The 17,726-nt window shown below is 48.4% G+C and overlaps 3 protein-coding genes across 11 annotated transcripts in view; all 3 read right to left on the bottom strand.

The window, feature by feature from the left end:
* Positions 1-9,832, bottom strand: part of UBOX5 (U-box domain containing 5) — a 31,058-nt gene extending 21,226 nt beyond the window's left edge. Inside the window, 1 exon segment of the mRNA XM_015597133.2 lies at positions 9,722-9,832. The gene's annotated coding sequence lies outside the window, so the exon portion shown is untranslated.
* On the bottom strand, positions 343-9,838 carry FASTKD5 (FAST kinase domains 5). 5 transcript variants are annotated; one of them, XM_015597131.2, is made up of 4 exons: positions 9,722-9,838; positions 7,537-7,641; positions 7,016-7,111; positions 343-3,078 (listed from the first exon to the last, which is right to left on the bottom strand). In XM_015597131.2, the coding sequence occupies exon 4, from the start codon at positions 3,039-3,041 to the stop codon at positions 591-593; it is 2,451 nt and encodes an 816-aa protein (XP_015452617.1). In that variant the 5' UTR covers positions 3,042-3,078; positions 7,016-7,111; positions 7,537-7,641; positions 9,722-9,838; the 3' UTR covers positions 343-590. The 5 variants fall into 5 exon arrangements, with proteins under 5 accessions (XP_015452617.1, XP_024895620.1, XP_015452616.1 ...); XM_025039852.1 differs by lacking the exon at positions 9,722-9,838 and adding an exon at positions 9,497-9,712; XM_015597130.2 differs by lacking the exon at positions 7,016-7,111.
* A 1,740-nt stretch (positions 9,839-11,578) lies between these two features.
* LZTS3 (leucine zipper tumor suppressor family member 3) lies at positions 11,579-17,034 on the bottom strand. Of its 5 annotated transcripts, none has more exons than XM_015597296.2 (4): positions 16,707-17,034; positions 15,672-16,148; positions 14,483-15,355; positions 11,579-14,137 (listed from the first exon to the last, which is right to left on the bottom strand). In XM_015597296.2, exons 2-4 carry the CDS (start codon positions 16,128-16,130, stop codon positions 13,439-13,441), a joined length of 2,031 nt encoding a protein of 676 aa, XP_015452782.1. In that variant the 5' UTR covers positions 16,131-16,148; positions 16,707-17,034; the 3' UTR covers positions 11,579-13,438. The 5 variants fall into 5 exon arrangements, with proteins under 5 accessions (XP_015452782.1, XP_015452779.1, XP_015452780.1 ...); XM_015597293.2 differs by having other exon boundaries at positions 16,625-17,033; XM_015597294.2 differs by having other exon boundaries at positions 16,669-17,033.
* Positions 17,035-17,726: the final 692 nt, after the last annotated feature.

Below are 17,726 nucleotides of genomic sequence, written 5' to 3'. Positions count from 1 at the left end.
TTGCAAAAGAAGTAGAAGTGCAGACGAGGGGGCTTAAGAGGAAGATATTAAATTCACTAATTCTGAAATGGCCTTCTAAAGCCAGAAGAATCAGCAACTAAGAATAACCAAACAAATCTAAAAAAGAATAAGGACTTTAATTTTAGAGGGTATGAAGAAATTATGCATGGGGGAAAAAAACCCTGAAATGTAACTGAAGTAAAAGATTCTTATTTTTTAACAAAGCATATGAAAAGTGGTTTTTTAAAACTGACTTTATACAATGCCTAACTATACTTTTATCCTGAAAATTCAAAACAACTGTGAGATAAGGCAGGTAAACAGAGAAAACTGAGATAGGAATTGAAAATCAGACATTTTAAGATGTTTATTTACCTGTGTAAATTAGCAGCAACTTGTACAACCAGACCAGGTTACAATTAATTAAAAATAACATACACTAGATTCAATCTGCCATAGACAAGAGTACAACTAATTCTCCTCAGGATGATTTTATTACAAACCTATATTCTGGCTTTTATAACTGTTTCACGACACCTGGTACAGTGCACATCTATAGCATTTATGAGTAGAAATGCCCCAAAGGCCCTTCAGAGAGCAGAGGTAAACACTTTCTCATGGAGGAATGCCAGCTTTTCGAAGCGAGTTCGTTTCAGAAGTGGCAGCCATTCCCAGTGGGATAACTCAACCACACGGTAGCCAATTCGATTGAGCTGCCGCCTTTTCATATTGTGCAGTCCAAGCAGATCCCTGGAACCATAGCAATACTGGTTCTTGTTTGTCAGCTGAATAGCCAGCTTCACTTGTGGGGCCTGCACGCAGTCTGGGGGGCACAGGCCAACCATCTCCACAGCCTCCAATCTGTCTGCCACATTGTAAAGGGAGCCCTCCGAGGGTATGGCTGTCTTCTTCTCGAATTCCATGGGCTGCTGCCCAGTCTCTGACTCAATTTCCCCCTGGAAAGGCCCTCCTGATTTCCCCTTCAGTAGCTGATTCATCAAATCATCTGTAAGACTGACTCCCACATGCTTGAGCTTTAATTTGGCTGCATCTTCAGTGGACGTTGCTTCTCTGTTAAATGGTAATGGCTTCATGTTAACATCAAGCTGGACCTCTAAATCAGAAGATCGGGTATGAGGCAAAATCATATGGTGTTTGATGTACTGGGGCCCACCCAACATGGTCTCAAGTAAAAAGAGAGCTTCTAGAAATTCAGGCTTTGAGCTCATATCCTTCCTAGCTAAATTCCACAGTTTTTCAAACCCCTCTTGCTGAAGGTGAGAACTAAGACGATTGCCTCTGTAATCTGGACACTCAATGCCAACTGTACCATCAAGAGTATACAGCTCCTTAGTGAGTTCAAACTTACTTCTCTCCTGAGCTAACCTGACGAATCCTGGACTCAAAGCGAAATTGATGAGCTCTATGGGAAAGTACTCAGAAAATGCCAGGCCCAGCAGGCAAGTGAGCAGGTGTTCTGGGTACCGGTGGAACTCAGGCATCTTCCTATGAATCTCATTTATAAGGCTAGAATAAAACTCTTCTGCATTGGGTGGCTTATAATTCAGAGTTCCAAATGACCACAGAATCTTGGCAACATCTTTACTTCGACAGTATGCTACCCTAGGAGGCAAAGAAGCAGCCACGGCATTCATTACCCCTTCATCCAGGATGTGTAAGGCTGAGCAGGCAAGTGTCAGGTGCATGACACCCTGAACTCCCAGGGAAGGAATTCGCTGAGGAGCAATCTGCCCAAATCGCTTCATGAAACTTACATGATCCACATGAGTGAAACGGAACATTTTAAGAATATTCACTAAGGCATAACTACTTAGATGCTGCATGTCAGCACATGCCAAGTCTCCAATTTTCCTCATGATAAATTCAGAGAGACCACTACTTGATTTAAAGAACCCCAAACAGATTGCACCAGCCTCCTCTAAATTGATAAAATCTATATACTTGAGGATCAATGATTCCAGTTTTTGCATTAGGTCCTGGGGTACCTGACGATTTTCACCTATAATATAAATCAAGTGAATCAACTGGGACAAGGACAGATCTTTCCAGTGCAAATTAAGATAACTAAAAAATATTTTAAAAAACCGAGGTACTCTGCGGCCCAAGTACCTCCAGAGGTCAGCCACCAAGAGAAGTTGATCCAGACTCATTTCCCACACCTTATGGCAAAATCTGGTTTCATACACATCTAGCATTGAATGGGAATGAGGGATTCCTAAACTGACAAAAGCTTTCAAAATATTGATCAGATCTGGAACATCAAAGAGCTGTATGTTTTTCACACTCAGCTGGCAGAGCATAGCAAAGCTGGCACTGGACAGCAAAACAGGATGCTGCTCTGAAGGCATAGAGCTCAGCTTACAGAAATAATCAACAATAATTTGAGGCTGGAGATTATCTCGATAAACTGTGACTTTGTGCAAAATTAGATCACCTTCTGAAACAGACAGGGGGTGACAAGGCTCAGATCTGTTATAGCTGTGAAGCTGGTACTCTGGTCTGAGCTGCAGGAAAATTCGGGGATCTTCAAAGGAATCAAAAACTTCTATATTCTCTTCATCAACTTTCATGGCCCTGGGTGAGCCTGGATTCAACATGCTGGCCTTAGAGGCAAAAGCCCTGCTGAATTCCAAACCCGGGAGGGCACTGTTGGTTGTCAGGATTCTCCGAGAACAGGAGGTGCTACAAATATTCTCAGCTTTTTCGGCAGGATGACAGAGGCTATTGTGTTCTGAAGTGTCCTGTCCCCTGTGCCACGTGTAGCTTCCCACATTCCAGTATGCCACACTTTGGGTTGTACTGCAGGCAAAAGGGTTGCAAAACGCTCGATATCCTAAAGATTTTAACAGTCTCAGAGTGGCTGCCATTCTGGTGTCAGTACTGATCATTTTGGCAGTCAGAACACAGTCCTCACAGGTTTGACCAGGCAATTTCTTGTTTATGTGGTGCTTGATTAGAGCTGGACGGGGAGGCGTTCCACAGAAACTGCCTGGAAGTCTTCGGCATATCACAAGAGCCATGGATCACAAATGACTGGGCCAGAATTGGTGCCAGATACTGAAAAAAGGGTAGATGAAGAATAAGTGGCTTCCACCTATCACAATACTGAAATTTACACATTATAAGAACTGGATTAAAACTGTGCTGTCCACTTAAGTTCAACATTAGTGAATGTCCAAACCACAAGACAGAAAGGATAAACTGTGTGCCTTGCATAAAGACACAAGAAAACCTCAAAACCAGGGTACTATTGGGCAGTTCTCCAGACTGCTGGTCAGTCCAGACTTCGTTCTGGATTTCCTCTGTCCTTTGGATAGAATTTCTTTACAGTAGAAGGAAAGCAGCGATGGTTAGAGAAGAGATGGTTGTTCTGCTGACTTCGAACAGGAAGGAAGAAAGCAGATTTCCAAAAAGAAAGCTGTGAACAAAAGTGAGCAGCCTATTCCATTTCTTTGCTATCAACACATAAAGGGCCCAATTGCAGAATAAAAAAGTTGGTAAAAGCTGCCATGCTAACACCAAAAAAAAAGTGGGAGTTGGAGTAAAGATTAATGAAGTATACCCACAATAACCTTCCCTGTTCCCAAAGTACAAAACTTGATTACAGAATTCTGTTGTTCTACTGCTGCTCCTAAACCTTTTAGAAGATGCCTATTTTCTTCTCCAGGAGATTTATAACCGAGTTTAAATCACTACTGCAGAGAAGTCATGCAATTGGGAAGTATACACAAAAACTCACTCATTTTGGGGGGCGGGGGCAGAAGGCCGAAGCCCTCCCAGCTCACTGTCAATTCATGGGTGGGAAGCAAAAAGGAACTCAAAGCAGAGCTCAGGGTTCAGGGAACACCAATGCACATAACTGCCGTGCTGACATGCAAAGGGAGAGGCACAGCTCTCCTCTGGAGGTGGCAGATTCGCAGTGCTTCCAGTGAGTCAGGTGTTGATTATCCTGCCTGTGAGCAGTACAAGTCCCATTTTTCTCCCATGGTAGAAAATCATGAGAAGTTAAGAAATGGACTCTGCTGTACTCTTGCTTTCTCTAAATGCTTATTGTCTTCCACTTGAGAAATGCCAAAGCCTGACAAGCGGAACCCAGGGAGCCCTGAGATGCCAAGACATGGACCAGATAGGAATGGTGCTGCAGAAAAACCATTGAGGGTCCTGAGGGTACCAGAATAACTTTCTGAAACTCCTGCCCAAGTCCCCTGTCAGCCCCTTCCTTCCAGAGTCCATAGCATAAGAATCAGGAGACCACAGGGCAGGCTAGTGCCCTTGTTCGGGTAACCCAGCTACAAAGGCTTCTCTGGACGACAGGAATACTCCAATTTCTTTGTGAACCAGAGTAGAATTCTTCCACATGAAATCATTATACACTTGGTTCTTACCAGTCTGCCCACCAAGTTTCAACCTATGGGTCCAGATGCTAAAGACCAGGTATCAGCAAACTATGGCCCAAATCTAGCCCTCCACCTGTTTTTGTAAGTAAGGTATTATCTGAACATAGCCAGGCTATTCATCACACATTCTTTATGGCTGCTCTCTCACTACAAGAGCAAAACTGAGTAACTGTGGCCAAAAATATAAGGCCTGCAAAGCATAAAATATTTACTACCTTACCCTTTACAGAAAGTTTGCTATAGACCACTAGTTTATTCCTATGAATGCAGATGGCTAACTTTTTAAAAATTACAAAACATGAGGAAAATAATACTGAAATAATTTTGTCTTTAATGTTTAGATGATAATTAAAGATTTATGCCTCAAAATACTCACTAGGAATCTCAATTAACACTGCAGCACAAGCATGGTAAAAAGAAAAGAGAGAGCAAGTAATGGAACTCTTCAGTTGACAGAATAGGGTTTTTAAGAAGATCTGCTTTAGAATCTGGAATGTAAATTTAATCCAACTCAATGTGCAACTAAAGCCATAAACTATTCAAATCTGTAGTCCTTCGTCTCATCGTGGGAACTAGATCTGAAGAAATAACTTTTTAAAAAGACAAAACTATTTTTTTAACAAAATAGTGTGCTATCTAAAGCAAAGAACAACAACAAAGAAACAAACAAAAACACCAACTGTCCAACCAGACAAGGCTGGTTTACAGGATAAGTGTGTGGCAGACGTCAATACATGGAAAAGTAAATACAAGTATCAGTGGAACAAATAGAATACAAATAAATACCATCACCTAAAATACATATATAAAAGTAATTATACAGCTTCTTTGTGGTGGAGGATTTCTGTTAAATCTTTGATAAATTAACTTTTTCCCCCTTTTTACTGGGGTTAAAACTGTTAATACAGAATAGTATATGAATTAATTTAACAAATACCTTTATAAATTATGTAATTTTAAAAGCACATTAAATAACTTAAATTATTTCAATTCATACTACCTAACAGTACTTAATAAAATCACTATGCATGGTCCTAAAATGAACAAAAAAATCATCTCCTGGAATATCAATGCTTGGCTGGTATAGATCCCGTGTTTTGAATTAATGTGGCTCTTTTTGATTTGTAAAAATATAGGCTAAGTCCCTAGATGGAAATACCAAGAGCCACAACTGTCTTAGGGCCTCCTCTGTGCCAAGCCTTGTATGAGCTGTTTTACCTGCATTAGTTCCAATCTTTACACCCTTTCTGTAAGGTAGGTTTTATTCTCTCTATGTTGTTAAAGAGGAAGAAGAGACTTCACAAGAAACCTGCCGAAGGTTATACAGTGGGGTCTGACATCAAGGACTGACTGATTCCAAAACTAACGCTGGTATACTGGAGAGACAAAAAGGGGAGTCGTGTTCCAGAGAGGCGGGTGGAGAAGACACTGAACAATCTATAGGGTTTCCAGGTTCCAGGAAGCTGGAGGGTTAGAACCGGATGAGCTCAAAAGCCCACCCACCTCTTATAGTCTAGGATCCTAGCTGTCACTATGGTTAGTTTATACTACTTACAAAAAGAACAGAAAAATATCTCAAAGAAGGAAATCTACATGAAGGAATGGGTTTATAAGACACTCCAGTATCAAGGTAAAGAGGTCTACTACTACTGAAGACCTGAAAGTTGGCAGGAGAGACATGGGATCCAGAATTTAGGGTTCAATGTAAGAGAGAAATAAAAGGGAACTCTGGGATAATGATGAAAGAAGACCCCAGGACTAGAGCTGTGAGCAGACATAAAGAGCAACCTGTTCATGCTGGAGGAGATGGATATTACCTGGGAGAGATTTATACTTCTAATGGATAATCTGGGGATGAACAATTAATAGGTAGACTGAAAACCAAGCCAATAATAACAATAACAAAAGTTAACTCCAGGAAAACAAAAAAAATTGTGTAAGACAAAATATGTGACATTATACTCCCTGCTCAGCTGTGAATAATATTTACATAATCTTATTATTATGAACCTTGAATATCAGTCTAACCAAAAATTATAAGCAAACTAAATTGGGAGAATGAAGGGAAGTGAAGACGGGTAGGGGGATATTGGGTAGTGATACAAGAGACCCAGAGTCTCAAAGTCCACAATAAAGAAGTCAAAAAAATGTTATAGATATTGCTATAGATTTTTCCTATCGAAATCAAGAAATAGCAACACAAATATGTTTAGAAATATACTGATAAATGCCAAAAGAAACATAGTTAAAAATGCCTCACAGGAACAAAAATGAAGGGGGAAAAGAGAGGATATTAATATTTTGTGTTACGAGCTTGGTCAAACTATTTGTGTAAACCATTTATGTGTATAACTTTGACAAAAATTAAATTTACGAAATGCATTTGCCATCAGGAAATTAACGTATTCTTCAAGAAGACAGTGAATAGAGAAAGTAACTTTAATATTCAAAGAAAATGATGAAAAGCTTTATCTAGTACAAGCACATCCTGTCTATAGAATTTTTTTTATGGATGCCCACAGAATGGGCAGAAATGATGACAAAATAATTAGAAGCATGCAGAGCCAAACTGCAAACAGCAAACAGTAGCTACTTACTTTTTCACTATGCAACTTTTAGTGTTAAGTATACAGACACCATATCTACATATACAGGTGTGAAATACAACCACTTCAGAAGTTGGGTCTTGAATACTGTGGAAAAGGAAATGAAAGAAATACAAGATACAGAACCAATAAAGCAGAACAGTAGGGAGAAAAGGCACTGCAAAAGAGAGGTCAGGTTGTGTTACCCAGATTCAAAAAACACAGCTGAGAGTTAATTCCTCCTCACTTAAGGACTCCCAAAAAATCCATAAGAAAGCTGAGAAAAGAACACCATGAGATGCCCAATCAATAACTCTTGATGCCTTCTCTAAAGGCTCAAATATACGTGACATCATTCCACAAAGCCCCTTTCTTAGCTTAAGTGCCCCAAGTATACCCTCCTCCCCACTTCCTCTTTAGGGGTCCTAATGAACCAGAAAGGAAACTCAGAGACCCCTGGACCACAGCTATTCTGAATGGTACTGCCCAAACCACCCTGAATGATGTGATTTCAGAGAAGCAAGGAATCTTACCTTTCTACCTTCCGGGTACAGGTCTGAGCAAGGTCGAATAGCTTCGTTTTAAACTATAGTCCAGAAGTTAGAAGAAAGCCAGGTGGAGGAAGGCAGCCATACTAACTGTAGATTAAGTACATGACACCCTCAGCATATTCAATTTACCAGTTACCAGATCTCAATCCTTAATTCTGATTTCTGATCTTTCGGCTAGAAAAGTTTAATTCTCTTATGTCCTGATAAAATTGCCACAAATAAATAGATACTTCAAACCCCATTCTTAGCAAATAATTTGTTGTGCAACCCTAAGAATTTTTTTAAAAAAATTTTTTTCTCTCTAGGTGCTAGAGTCTCCTGATAAGAGGCTACAAAGCTTTAAAGCCCATGGTGAAGGCTTAGAGACTGACAGTATGGACTCTTAGCTGTCAATGCAGATACTAACTGGACTAGAATCTTCTGTGCTTACTTCCACCCAAGAGCACAGCCTACAAAGGAGGGGCAAGGTCTACTACTAGTATGAAGGTAAAGAACTAATGTAAAAGTGTTAAAGTCAAATCAGTAACACCCACAGAGCTAAGACAAACCTTAATTAAGTCTAACAGCCCAGCCCGTCCCCTCCATTTCATTCTAGTTTCCAGGCTTATGAGAAAGAAAACAGCACATCACAATCATCTGTTAAATTTTAGCTTACATAACCCTCTCCTTTTCTAAGACTCTGCTATTTCTCTATCAGAATGGCAAGAAGGGCCAGTAGATATAGTCCAACAAGGCCCCAAAGATAATTCTGTTAGAGCCCCTACTGATAATGTCTTTAGAAAATTTCTGAGTATAACAACAGAAAGCAGAAACTCACATCCTCTCAGCCCATCTAAATGGGACTACTAGAGGACTGACAAAATCCAGGCAGGTAAAGAGAAGTATCTGCACCCTGAGTCATGTGAAAAATTCCCAAATAAATGGTCCAAGTTAACCTATCACTGTTAACTCGATCGAACACTTGGTTTCACCTGTTTTCCTAGATTTGCAAGGCCGCACAATATAGTATTTCAGACAAGTGAAGGAGGAATTCAAAATTCTTTGGTATCAAAGCTGACTTACTTGATGAATGACAAGGCCTTACTGAGGACCAGAAAAATAAACCAGTAAATGGGAAAGCCATACTGACAAATAAATTAGACTTGCATAATTGCCCAAAGCCTGACTTTCTCAATTGTATTATACAACAGGTTTTATTTTGGTCTACCGGGCAGTAGTAAATTCATCCCAAAGCTTGCCTGAAGCTATTGGGAGCAGTGAGTTGCAGAATCTAGTTCTGGAAAGGCAGCTGTTCTAACTACTCAAAATGTGCCCAAAGTGCAGAAAACATGAATTCAGATTACAGCAGCAACAAACAACTGAAGCACAAAACATCAGCCATATTGGTAAAGCACTTGGCTACCAACTCCACAGGATGAAGCACTGTCCAAGGGTCTACAGTGAGTGAGCAATGAAGCAACACCTCAGGAGGCGGATTAACCTAACTGGTATAAAGAGGGTTCAAAGCTTCCTGAATCAGGACAGAAGCGCTGTGTCACGATTTGTATATATAAAGAAAAAGCAATTATTTTTCTTATTCCTGGAGAGAAAAAAGGGAAGGGAACATAAATATTACTCTTGTTAGGCTTGTGCAACCAGAAACTGTTAAAATGAGGAAAAGGTACATATCGTATTGATATTTACTGAAGACTCACTCCATCCCAGGTACTAAGCAAAATACTGTAGGGCTTTGCTGTTCAAAGTGTGGACTGCAGAACAGTAGCAACAGCCTCACCTGGAAGCTGGTTAGAAACGCAGAATCTCTGGCCCCACCCCAGACCTACAGAATCAGAACCTCCAGAACCCCAAGTGATTCACATGCACACTGAAGTGTGATAAGTGGAGGGAAGCGGACTACATCACTACAATACTTGTGAAGCAAGTATTGTTATCTCAGTCTTACAGCGAAAAAATCAAGGTTCAGATAAGCCGCTTGTCCAAGGTCACAGAATTCCGGAGTGCCGGGGGTCACCGAGGTTCTCACTAGAGCCGGGCCTGCGAGAGGTGCCTCAATGGACCGGGAAGCGCAGAGCTGGGCCTCGGAGCGCGCCAGCTCTGGACCGGCGAAAGGGGCAGGAGGTGAGGGCCACGGCTCAGGTCGACGTCCTCCCCGGTTGCCACCACTCACCTGAGCCTGGCCAGCGCGAGAACGAAGCACGACACCAGACCCAGGATGCCGCAGGCTGCCGCACCACGGCGACTACGCCTGTTATACCCGGGCCTCGCAATCCCACTTCCGGCCAACTGCCCGGTACTTCCGGCAGCTGTGCGAGTGACGGGTGCAGCCGAGGCTCAAAAGACTCTCAGCGTTTTTCAAGGACGACTTCCACCGAAAGACAATAAAGAATCAGGGGGAATCTAGGACCTGCGGATGAGAAACACCGCCGTAGATATACCGCTTTGGAAGCAATTGAATAGCGTAGTCACAAGTTCGAATCCCAGACCACCATTCAGGGTTTTATGACCTTGAGGAAGTCGCATAAACTCTCTTAGTTTCTCATCTGTACAATGAGGGTAATCATGCATTTAAAAAGGGAAGGAGAAGAGTTAGTGATGCATAGGAAAACCCGGTAGGAGAAATGGATGTGAGCCGAAGCTTGAGGAGGCCAGTGCTATGGCGGATGAGCCCCAGTGATCCTTCACATCTCTAAGTAGGGAGGTTCGCTCCTGAGTCAGTATGGGCAAGGAAGAGGCTCCACCGACTTCTTCTAGGAGGGTCTAGCCTCAAACTGCCATTCCTAGGGGCACTGGAGAGCTGCTGGTCAGGGTCATCATAACTTGTCAGTGCTTTGGTTGCTGGCCCATTCATCCTAAGGGCTGTGAAGGAGACCTGAGAATTGGTACTCCCTCCGGGGCACCATCTTGTCAGGGAGACAAAATCAATATAGGGAGTATACATCACTGCAAAGAGGAGCAAGCCTGGTATCCCAACTCCTGACCTCTGTGGAGGGCACTGTTTGCCTGGGTGTGAACCTTTGGGGCCCTAGGCCACTGACAACTACTGCTCAGGAAGGGTCCTCTCACTCAGGCCAGACCAGGGCAAACACTGTTAGTTGCTGATTATGACTCTGTCTTTGCCAGCAGAACCCAGAGAGCAGAAAGCCCATCCCCAGGGAATGAAACATATTGGTCCTAGGCAACCATGACAATCCTGTTCTTCTTTGCCAAATACTCAATGTCCCAGCCTTCTTTGAAGTAGGAAGAGCACGTGGCTCAGTTATGGTCAACAAAATTTAAAGAGAAACGTGCTGAGAGGGTTCTGGGGAAAAGCTTTTACTTTCATGATAAAATGGAGTTGCCTCAGTGACTTCATGGAGCTGTGGCAGCCACCTTGTGGCATGGAGGGAACAACATGCTAAGAATGGGAAAGTAGGAGGATGAACAGCCTAGGTCCTTGATGAACCAACACCTATGACACTTAGGATGCCTATGACCAGATTTGTCAGATGAGAAAAAATAAACTACTTTTTAAGGTCCTGTAAATCAGGTTGTTACTTGTAGTGAAATGTGTTCTTGATTGGCAGGCTTTGTGAGGACAGAAGAAATTATCATAACGGACAGCACTTACCTACAAAAGGATGGCTCCCTGCTGGCAGCACAAACCAGTTCCGTCTTCATGTCTATGTATTCTGTCCTCATACATCAGCCCATCACTGCAAGGTGGCTCAGGCCCCTGCAGGCTTCTTCTAGCTGTCCTGCATCACCTGCCTTCTGGACAGTAGCCTGGTGTCCAGATTCTGAGCTGGAACCAGCTTGAAACCCTTTTGGCAACAGTCTTAACTGAAAAGAAAGGCTCATTGGGCAGAAATGTGGAACCACAACTCCTCTTAACATGGAGAAGCTTGGGCTTTGAGCCAAACTCCTGGCACGGCCCAGTGAGCACCTTGTCTCAAGGCACCTCTGGGAAATCTGTTTAGTCCGGCTTTGCCCTCCACACCCAGGCCTCCCACATCTGCAAAGACACGAACAGGCCAAAGAATGCCACTCAGGAGTCATTCTCCATTTTATTTCTTTGGGAAAAGAAAATGAAGTTTTTCTATCACATATGGTAGAGATATATATTTATATATATTTATATATAATTTATTTTGTGGTTGGAAGTCCCAAAGCTGAGTCTGTTCATATTTTTCTTTTTCTTTTTTTTTCCCTACTAATGCCTTCTCTTCCCCCTGCCCCTCTGGCCCAGGCCCAGGTGCGAGGGCAGGTGGAGTGAGGGGTCAGTGGAATGGGCAGTGATTGCCAGGATGGCCCCCAAACCAGTTCAGCAATCTGGTGAGGGCCACGGGAAGGGGCTGTGCAAAGGGATAGAGGCCACACAGAGGGGCACTCCTGTTTTTGTGGAGGATGCACAGCTTGTTAAACAGTCACCAGTCATGGGAGGAGGCTGGTCAGGGGTTGGGGACTTGCTCACAGTAGTTGCCAGCTCTCTCCGCCCTTCCCCCAAACTCAGTCTTGGGGGTAGAAGGAAGAGAGTAAAAACAGAAATATCAGGACTAAGGGCCCAAGCCTCCTCTAATTTTTATTGCTGGTGAATTAGAAATTTGCCTTTCCCTTCCTATCTTGGGAAGATGGACTCTGAGAGGGCCCAGAAAGGAGGAAGTCACATTGCTGTCCCAACTCCCATTGATGGCCATGCCAGGCCTACCCTGGACAAACACTGGGCTACCTCGGGGCCCTGGGAACCCAAGGGTCAATGTTCCTTTCAGGTCAGCCTGTTCCTCAAGGGCAATCACAATCACCACCACACCTGCCCCCAAAGCAAGAGCCTCAGGCTTAGGCTTGGGCCCAGTGGAGCTTGGAAGTGGGCAGTGCACCAAAAATCAAGCAGAATTTTCTACTGGAAGAAAAGGTGAGGTTTGGGGGAAGAGGTGGCCTGGGACAATGATGTTCTGACCATGAAAGCATGAAGCTAGGGAATAGAATGGGGAAGACACAGGAAGACATTACAGACACTCATGACCTCAGGAACTGGGTGAGGGGAGTGCCTGAGAGGCAGGTAGCACATAATAGCTGTAGTTAGAGCCAGACAGTGGCCTTGGGTGTGGGGTTAGCCAAGCAGATGGGGCTGTTGCCCTTAGATCCTGGCCAAAAGGGGGGTTGGGTAGAGCTAGGAAGCCTCCAGGTGACCCTTCCCAGGAACAGGAAGGCAGATCTTCCCTGGCACTGAGCCTCCAGCCTCAGCCCTTCCATCCCCCAACACACACATATGGACACACGTTTAAGACCAAGCCAAGCTCTGAGGCCTGAGCCAAAGAGACCTTGGGGGGGAGGGGCTGGGCAGGTAGCCCTCTCAACCACAGGCAGGCCATCTGCTTCTACTTGTCCTGCCAATCTGCCCAGAGGGAGGGAGAATAGTGCAGGAAGGAGAGAGGCCAGGAGCCCAAGGTCTGTCAGTTTCAGCAGACCCCATGCAAGCCCCCTCAAGCTACATGGCCTAGAAGGTGAGCACAGAGAGCATCACTGGACACAAGGTAGCCAACAGTAGCAGCTCAGACCCATCAAGGGGCTAGGGCACCTCATGGTGCTGAAGGCCTGCCGCCTCTATCTCCAACAAGGGTGTGTCAACAAAGGGAGCCTGGACCCTTCATCCCCACTCGCTCTGCCCTCCCCATTACCTCCTCAGGAGGAGATCCAAGTGGGCTGCCCAGGGGGGCAATGGCAGAGCTGGGAGGGCACTCAGTACAGGGAGGTGAGGGATCTGATCTGGCCACAGCTGCTTTGAGAACCTCTTTGGTCTGGGGATATGAGGAAACTGGCATGGGGAAGAGAGATGGTGGGAGGGGATACTGGAGACTCTGGCCTTTGACAGGGCATTTATCAAAAGACCACAATCCCAGGTCAGGGATCAGATTTCTGTGGACTCAATGCGCTCGAGGCGGGAGGGGGTCCAGGCTTTCTTCTCCTCGCCATGTTGGGGGGTGGGTGTGCTGGCACCCCCCGCGGCCCCGCGCTCCCGCAGCCGGCGCTCCAGCTGCTGATTGCGCTGGTACATCTCTACATAGCTCAGCTGAAGCTGCTTCTGATACTCGATGACCTTCTCCTTCTCCTCCAGCCACACGCGGCGCTCCTCAGCAAAGCTGGCTCCCTGGCGCTCCCGGGCTCTCCGCTCAGCTGCCAGCTCAGCCTGCAGTCGCCCCACCTCCCTCCGCAGGGCCCGTGTCCCATTCTCCCCACCAGCATCCACCTCCCCTTCCAAGGAGACCAAGGAGGCAGCGGCGGCCACCCCGGCCTGCCTGCGCATCTTGGCCTCATCACTCTCGCAAGTGGCCAGTGCATCCTGCGGCTCGGCTGGGTCCACGGGAGTCAGCGCTGGCTTGAGGCAGGTGGTAGGCAGCTCTCCCTCAGCCAGCTCCAGGCTGGCCTGCTTGCTGCTGAAGGAGTCCCTCAGGCTGAGCAGCTGTTCCTCCTTCTCCCGCAGTGAGGCCCGGCCCTCCCGCAGCTGGGAGCGCAGCCCCACAATCTCACTCAGCTTCTGGGACACATCGGCCTGTGAGTCCTTCAGCTGCTGCTTCAGAAGGGAAATCTCCCCGGCCTTCTGGCACACCTGGGCAGTGGGCAGGGTCGGGTGGTAGAAGCCAGAGTGAAGATAGAGCTCTGCTCACCCCACCCCATTCCCCTATCCAGCCCCAGAGGTACCAAGCTTCCCCAGGGCTCCCCAAAGCATCAGACTGGGCAGAAGTGACACACAGGGCCCATTCAGACTCAGGACAGACATGCCAATCTCATCCAGCCCAGGGACACCTCTTGCCCTCACAGACACTCCTAATTGATTTTGCCCGCCCGCCTCCATTCCTTTCTCATCCCTTGTGATAGGCTACTATTCTGGGTTTCTCCAGTGGACAGAAGGAAGAGGATGTAGAGGGAGAAGGCCCAAAGCCCCAACCCGCACCTCCCACTTAGTTTCCTCCATCCGGGGTAGGAAGTCAGCCTGCTCCTTCTGGCAGGCGGCCACTTTGTCCTCAAGCTCTTCACGCTGCCGCATCAGCCGGGCTGCCTCCTCCTGCAGCTGCTTCTTGTCCTGCTGCAGCCGCAGCACCTGTAGCTGTAGGCCCTGCTGTGCACGCTGGGCGCGGCGGGCCACCTGCTGCAGCTTCCCGCTGCAGCCCTGTCGCAGCTCTGCCAGCTCACGCTCCCACGCCTTCTGCCGCTCCTCCAGCACCTGGGCTACCGCTGCCTCACTCTGCTCCAGGCTCCGCCGCAGAGCTGCCACCTCCTGCTCTTTCTCCCATAGGCGCTCCTCTAGTTCCTGGATCAGAGCACTAGGCGAGGGTGGTGAGCAGGCCGCAAATGGCAGGCCTCCACCTCCGCCCTCTCCTGATCCAAGGTGGCCAGGCCTCCCCATGGATGAGGATGACCCGCTCTTGGAGGAGGCCCGCCCACTGTCGGAGGTCGCCAGGTCCTGGTAGCCCAACCCACCACCACCACTGCTGCCGCCGCTGCCACTACTACTACCATAGCTGGCAGTGCCAATGCGGTTGATGTGGCTCGTGGAGGCACTGAGGGGTGCCAGGTGCTGGCTATAGCTGGAGCTGTACGTGGGCAGGCTTGTGAGTGAGTTCCGGCCTGAATCTGAGAGGCCGCCCCCACCCCCGCCCGCTGGGGTCATGGTCCGAGACTTGTCCAGTCCGCCCTTGAGGCCACCAGGGCCCTGTCGTCCCTCAGGGGTCTCATTGGTCTGTGGGGGACACAAGTTCTGCATGGAGTGGAAGTTCTTGGGTACAACGGGCTTGAAGGCAGAAGGCCGAACTAGCGGCTCTGAGCACTGCATAAAAGCAAGGAAAGGGGAGCGGGCATCAGGATGGGGCCTTAACCCCAGCCTCTTTCCTCTGGCCAAGACCTGTTCAGTCTCACCTCCCATTCCCATTGATCTCCAACCCAGGAGTCGCTCAGGGCTGGGTCTCTACCTTATGGCACCCCCAAGCCAAGGCTTTGACCTGGTCCCAGAAGCTGGACTTGGCCTCCAAGGCCCCACTCCACGGCTCCCCAGCCTAGCCTCCCTCCTGGTACCTATCACCCCAACTCCAAGAAAGAGTTCTAGGGATGCCTCCCATTCCCAGAAAAAGGCCCTGGGGACTGACCTGGTCTAGCTTGCCCGAGGTGGCCAGGAGCTTAGGTGGGTGGCTGGGCTCACGATACTGTGGTGGGGCCTTGTCACTGCTGCCGCCACTGCTGCTGCTGCTGCCACCACTGCTGCCCACCACATTTCCGCAGACATCTGTGTGGTCACTGCCCCGCAGCTCGCCATTGAGGTAGAGGGAGTTGGCGAGAGCCTTGTCCTCTGACGGGTAGCGGCCTGGCCTCTCCCTGCTGGCCCCGCTGCCACGGGGACCAGGGAAACTGCCCTGGCCGCCCCCACCCCCTGTGCGGGTACCCACACTCTTCATGGCGAACTCTTGGGCATGGGCCACCCCACTGCCCACACTGCCCATGGCCAGGCGAGGGTCTGGGGGTCCAAGCTCAGAGGGCCGCGGGGCAAAGGCCAGGAGGGGATCCCGCCCTGAGTCAGCGCGCACAGGCAACGTCTCCAGCTTCGCCATGACTAAGCCAGAAGTGTACTGTGGGCATAGGTGGGAAGGCAAGATAGGTCAGCCCCACCCCCACACCCACTACCCAAGCCAAGTCAGCCCCAGCACCACCCTCACGCCACCCCTCAGTGTCTTCTTCCCTACAATGGGTGTAAGAGTTTCAGACACCTCAGGTGGAAGAATGGGGCTGGGGTAAGAATGATTGCTTTGTAATGGGGCTGCCTGTTGCCCACCTGACAAAGCCCAACCCAGCCCAGGACACCATACACATACCTTCCCAACTGCTCAGCTTGGTATTCCACTCCTCAACCCCACCTCCTCCTACAAGCTTCCCAGACTCAGTGGCCCCCTCAATTATTTACTGCAACCCATAGAACTTAAGAGTTCTTTTCTCCCCGGACCTGGGCCCTTACATCCTAACCTCATGGGCAGGGAGATGGGGCTGGAAGGGACAGCAGTACCTGAATCCGAAAGGAAACCTCATAAGTTAAAGGAGAGAAACCCACCCCTATCCAAAACTTGTGGTTGGGGTCCTTCCCGGCACCCTAACCTAGAGTGTTGTAGTCAAGGGCAGAAGTGGAGGCTCACTACCAGCGCAGGCTCCTCTCCTTGCCTTTCCAAGGGGGCTGGGGAGCCGACGGGTCCTCAAGCCTGGGATCCTCCGAGGCCCGGTCTGCAGGGGCCATGTGCCTCACTCTCGAAGTCGGGGCTCGGCCCGAACCAGCTGTGCGACTTTGGACGGGCCGACTGAGCCATCCCGAACTGCAGTTTTCTCCTCTGTGAAATGGGAGGAATGAAGGACATACCTCGTGGGGATGCCACGTGCCGGGCGCCCCCAGGCGGCTGGCGCGCGAGGAGACGGGAGTCTTGGGGGGCGGAGGCAGGAGCAACGCCCCACCCCCCGCAGCTGCAGTGCATGGCCAGAGAGCCCTCCCGAAGGTCGTCTTAAGTCGGCTGCATGGGGGCCTGGCACGGAGGAACCCCTCCCCGTGTCCAGTATCTCGGCAGAGGCCCCAAAGCCGGTCAAGGCTGGGGCGGAGGACGCAATGCCACCGGCTGCCGGGGCTCGTCTTGCTTCTCTCAGGGCCTATCTTTCTCACAAGTGGGCGGGGAGGGGCGGGGCCGTCGCACCCAGCGGCGCCCTGGAGGATTCCGCGGAACCGTGCTAAAAATTCACCGCCTCCGGGAAGACTTCCTGGATTACTCCCCTACCCCGCTCCCTGTGGACCTTGACCCTGCTCAGGGCACCGTGAAGTCCTCTGCGCCCCTCTGTGTGCATGCGCCCCCACTCTTCAAGGCCAATCCACAGGTACAGGGCCAAAAGGGCCTCGGGTTACCTGTGCTCAGGAGGCCCCGCTTCCTGGTTCCTTTGTCTTAAGTCCGCGCCTGGGAACACCTGCCCCAGTGATCCGCATAATCCAGCCCAGCAAGGACAGCAGGCAGTTCCTGCTACAGGTGTGGTCGCTCAAATACATGTGCCAGAGATGGCAAGGGCTCCCTTCAGACCCCCTTTAGGCCCTTACCTCCTGCTTCCATCAGAAGTCAGGCAGGGAGCCCTCCTCTACCAAGGTGAAGGGGTCCAGGTGGCACACCACCACCCCTTGAGCA

This window comes from Pteropus alecto, unplaced genomic scaffold (genome assembly GCF_000325575.1).
Source record: "Pteropus alecto unplaced genomic scaffold, ASM32557v1 scaffold45, whole genome shotgun sequence".
Taxonomy (NCBI): Eukaryota; Metazoa; Chordata; class Mammalia; order Chiroptera; family Pteropodidae; genus Pteropus; species Pteropus alecto.
Note: the sequence above shows the minus strand (reverse complement) of the source record. Positions and strands in the feature narration are given on the sequence as shown.

What these genes read in the sequence shown, in the direction of transcription:
- LZTS3 (XM_015597296.2), bottom strand. Translation starts at nt 16,130, where the DNA reads ATGGCGAAGCTGGAGACGTTGCCTGTGCGCGCTGACTCAGGGCGGGAT. An exon ending in CCTCGGGCAAGCTAGACCAG is followed by an intron (nt 15,356 to 15,671) that starts GTCAGTCCCCAG and finishes GCTTTTATGCAG; the next exon opens with TGCTCAGAGCCGCTAGTTCG. An exon ending in TGGAGGAAACTAAGTGGGAG is followed by an intron (nt 14,138 to 14,482) that starts GTGCGGGTTGGG and finishes CCCACTGCCCAG; the next exon opens with GTGTGCCAGAAGGCCGGGGA.
- FASTKD5 (XM_015597131.2), bottom strand. Translation starts at nt 3,041, where the DNA reads ATGGCTCTTGTGATATGCCGAAGACTTCCAGGCAGTTTCTGTGGAACG.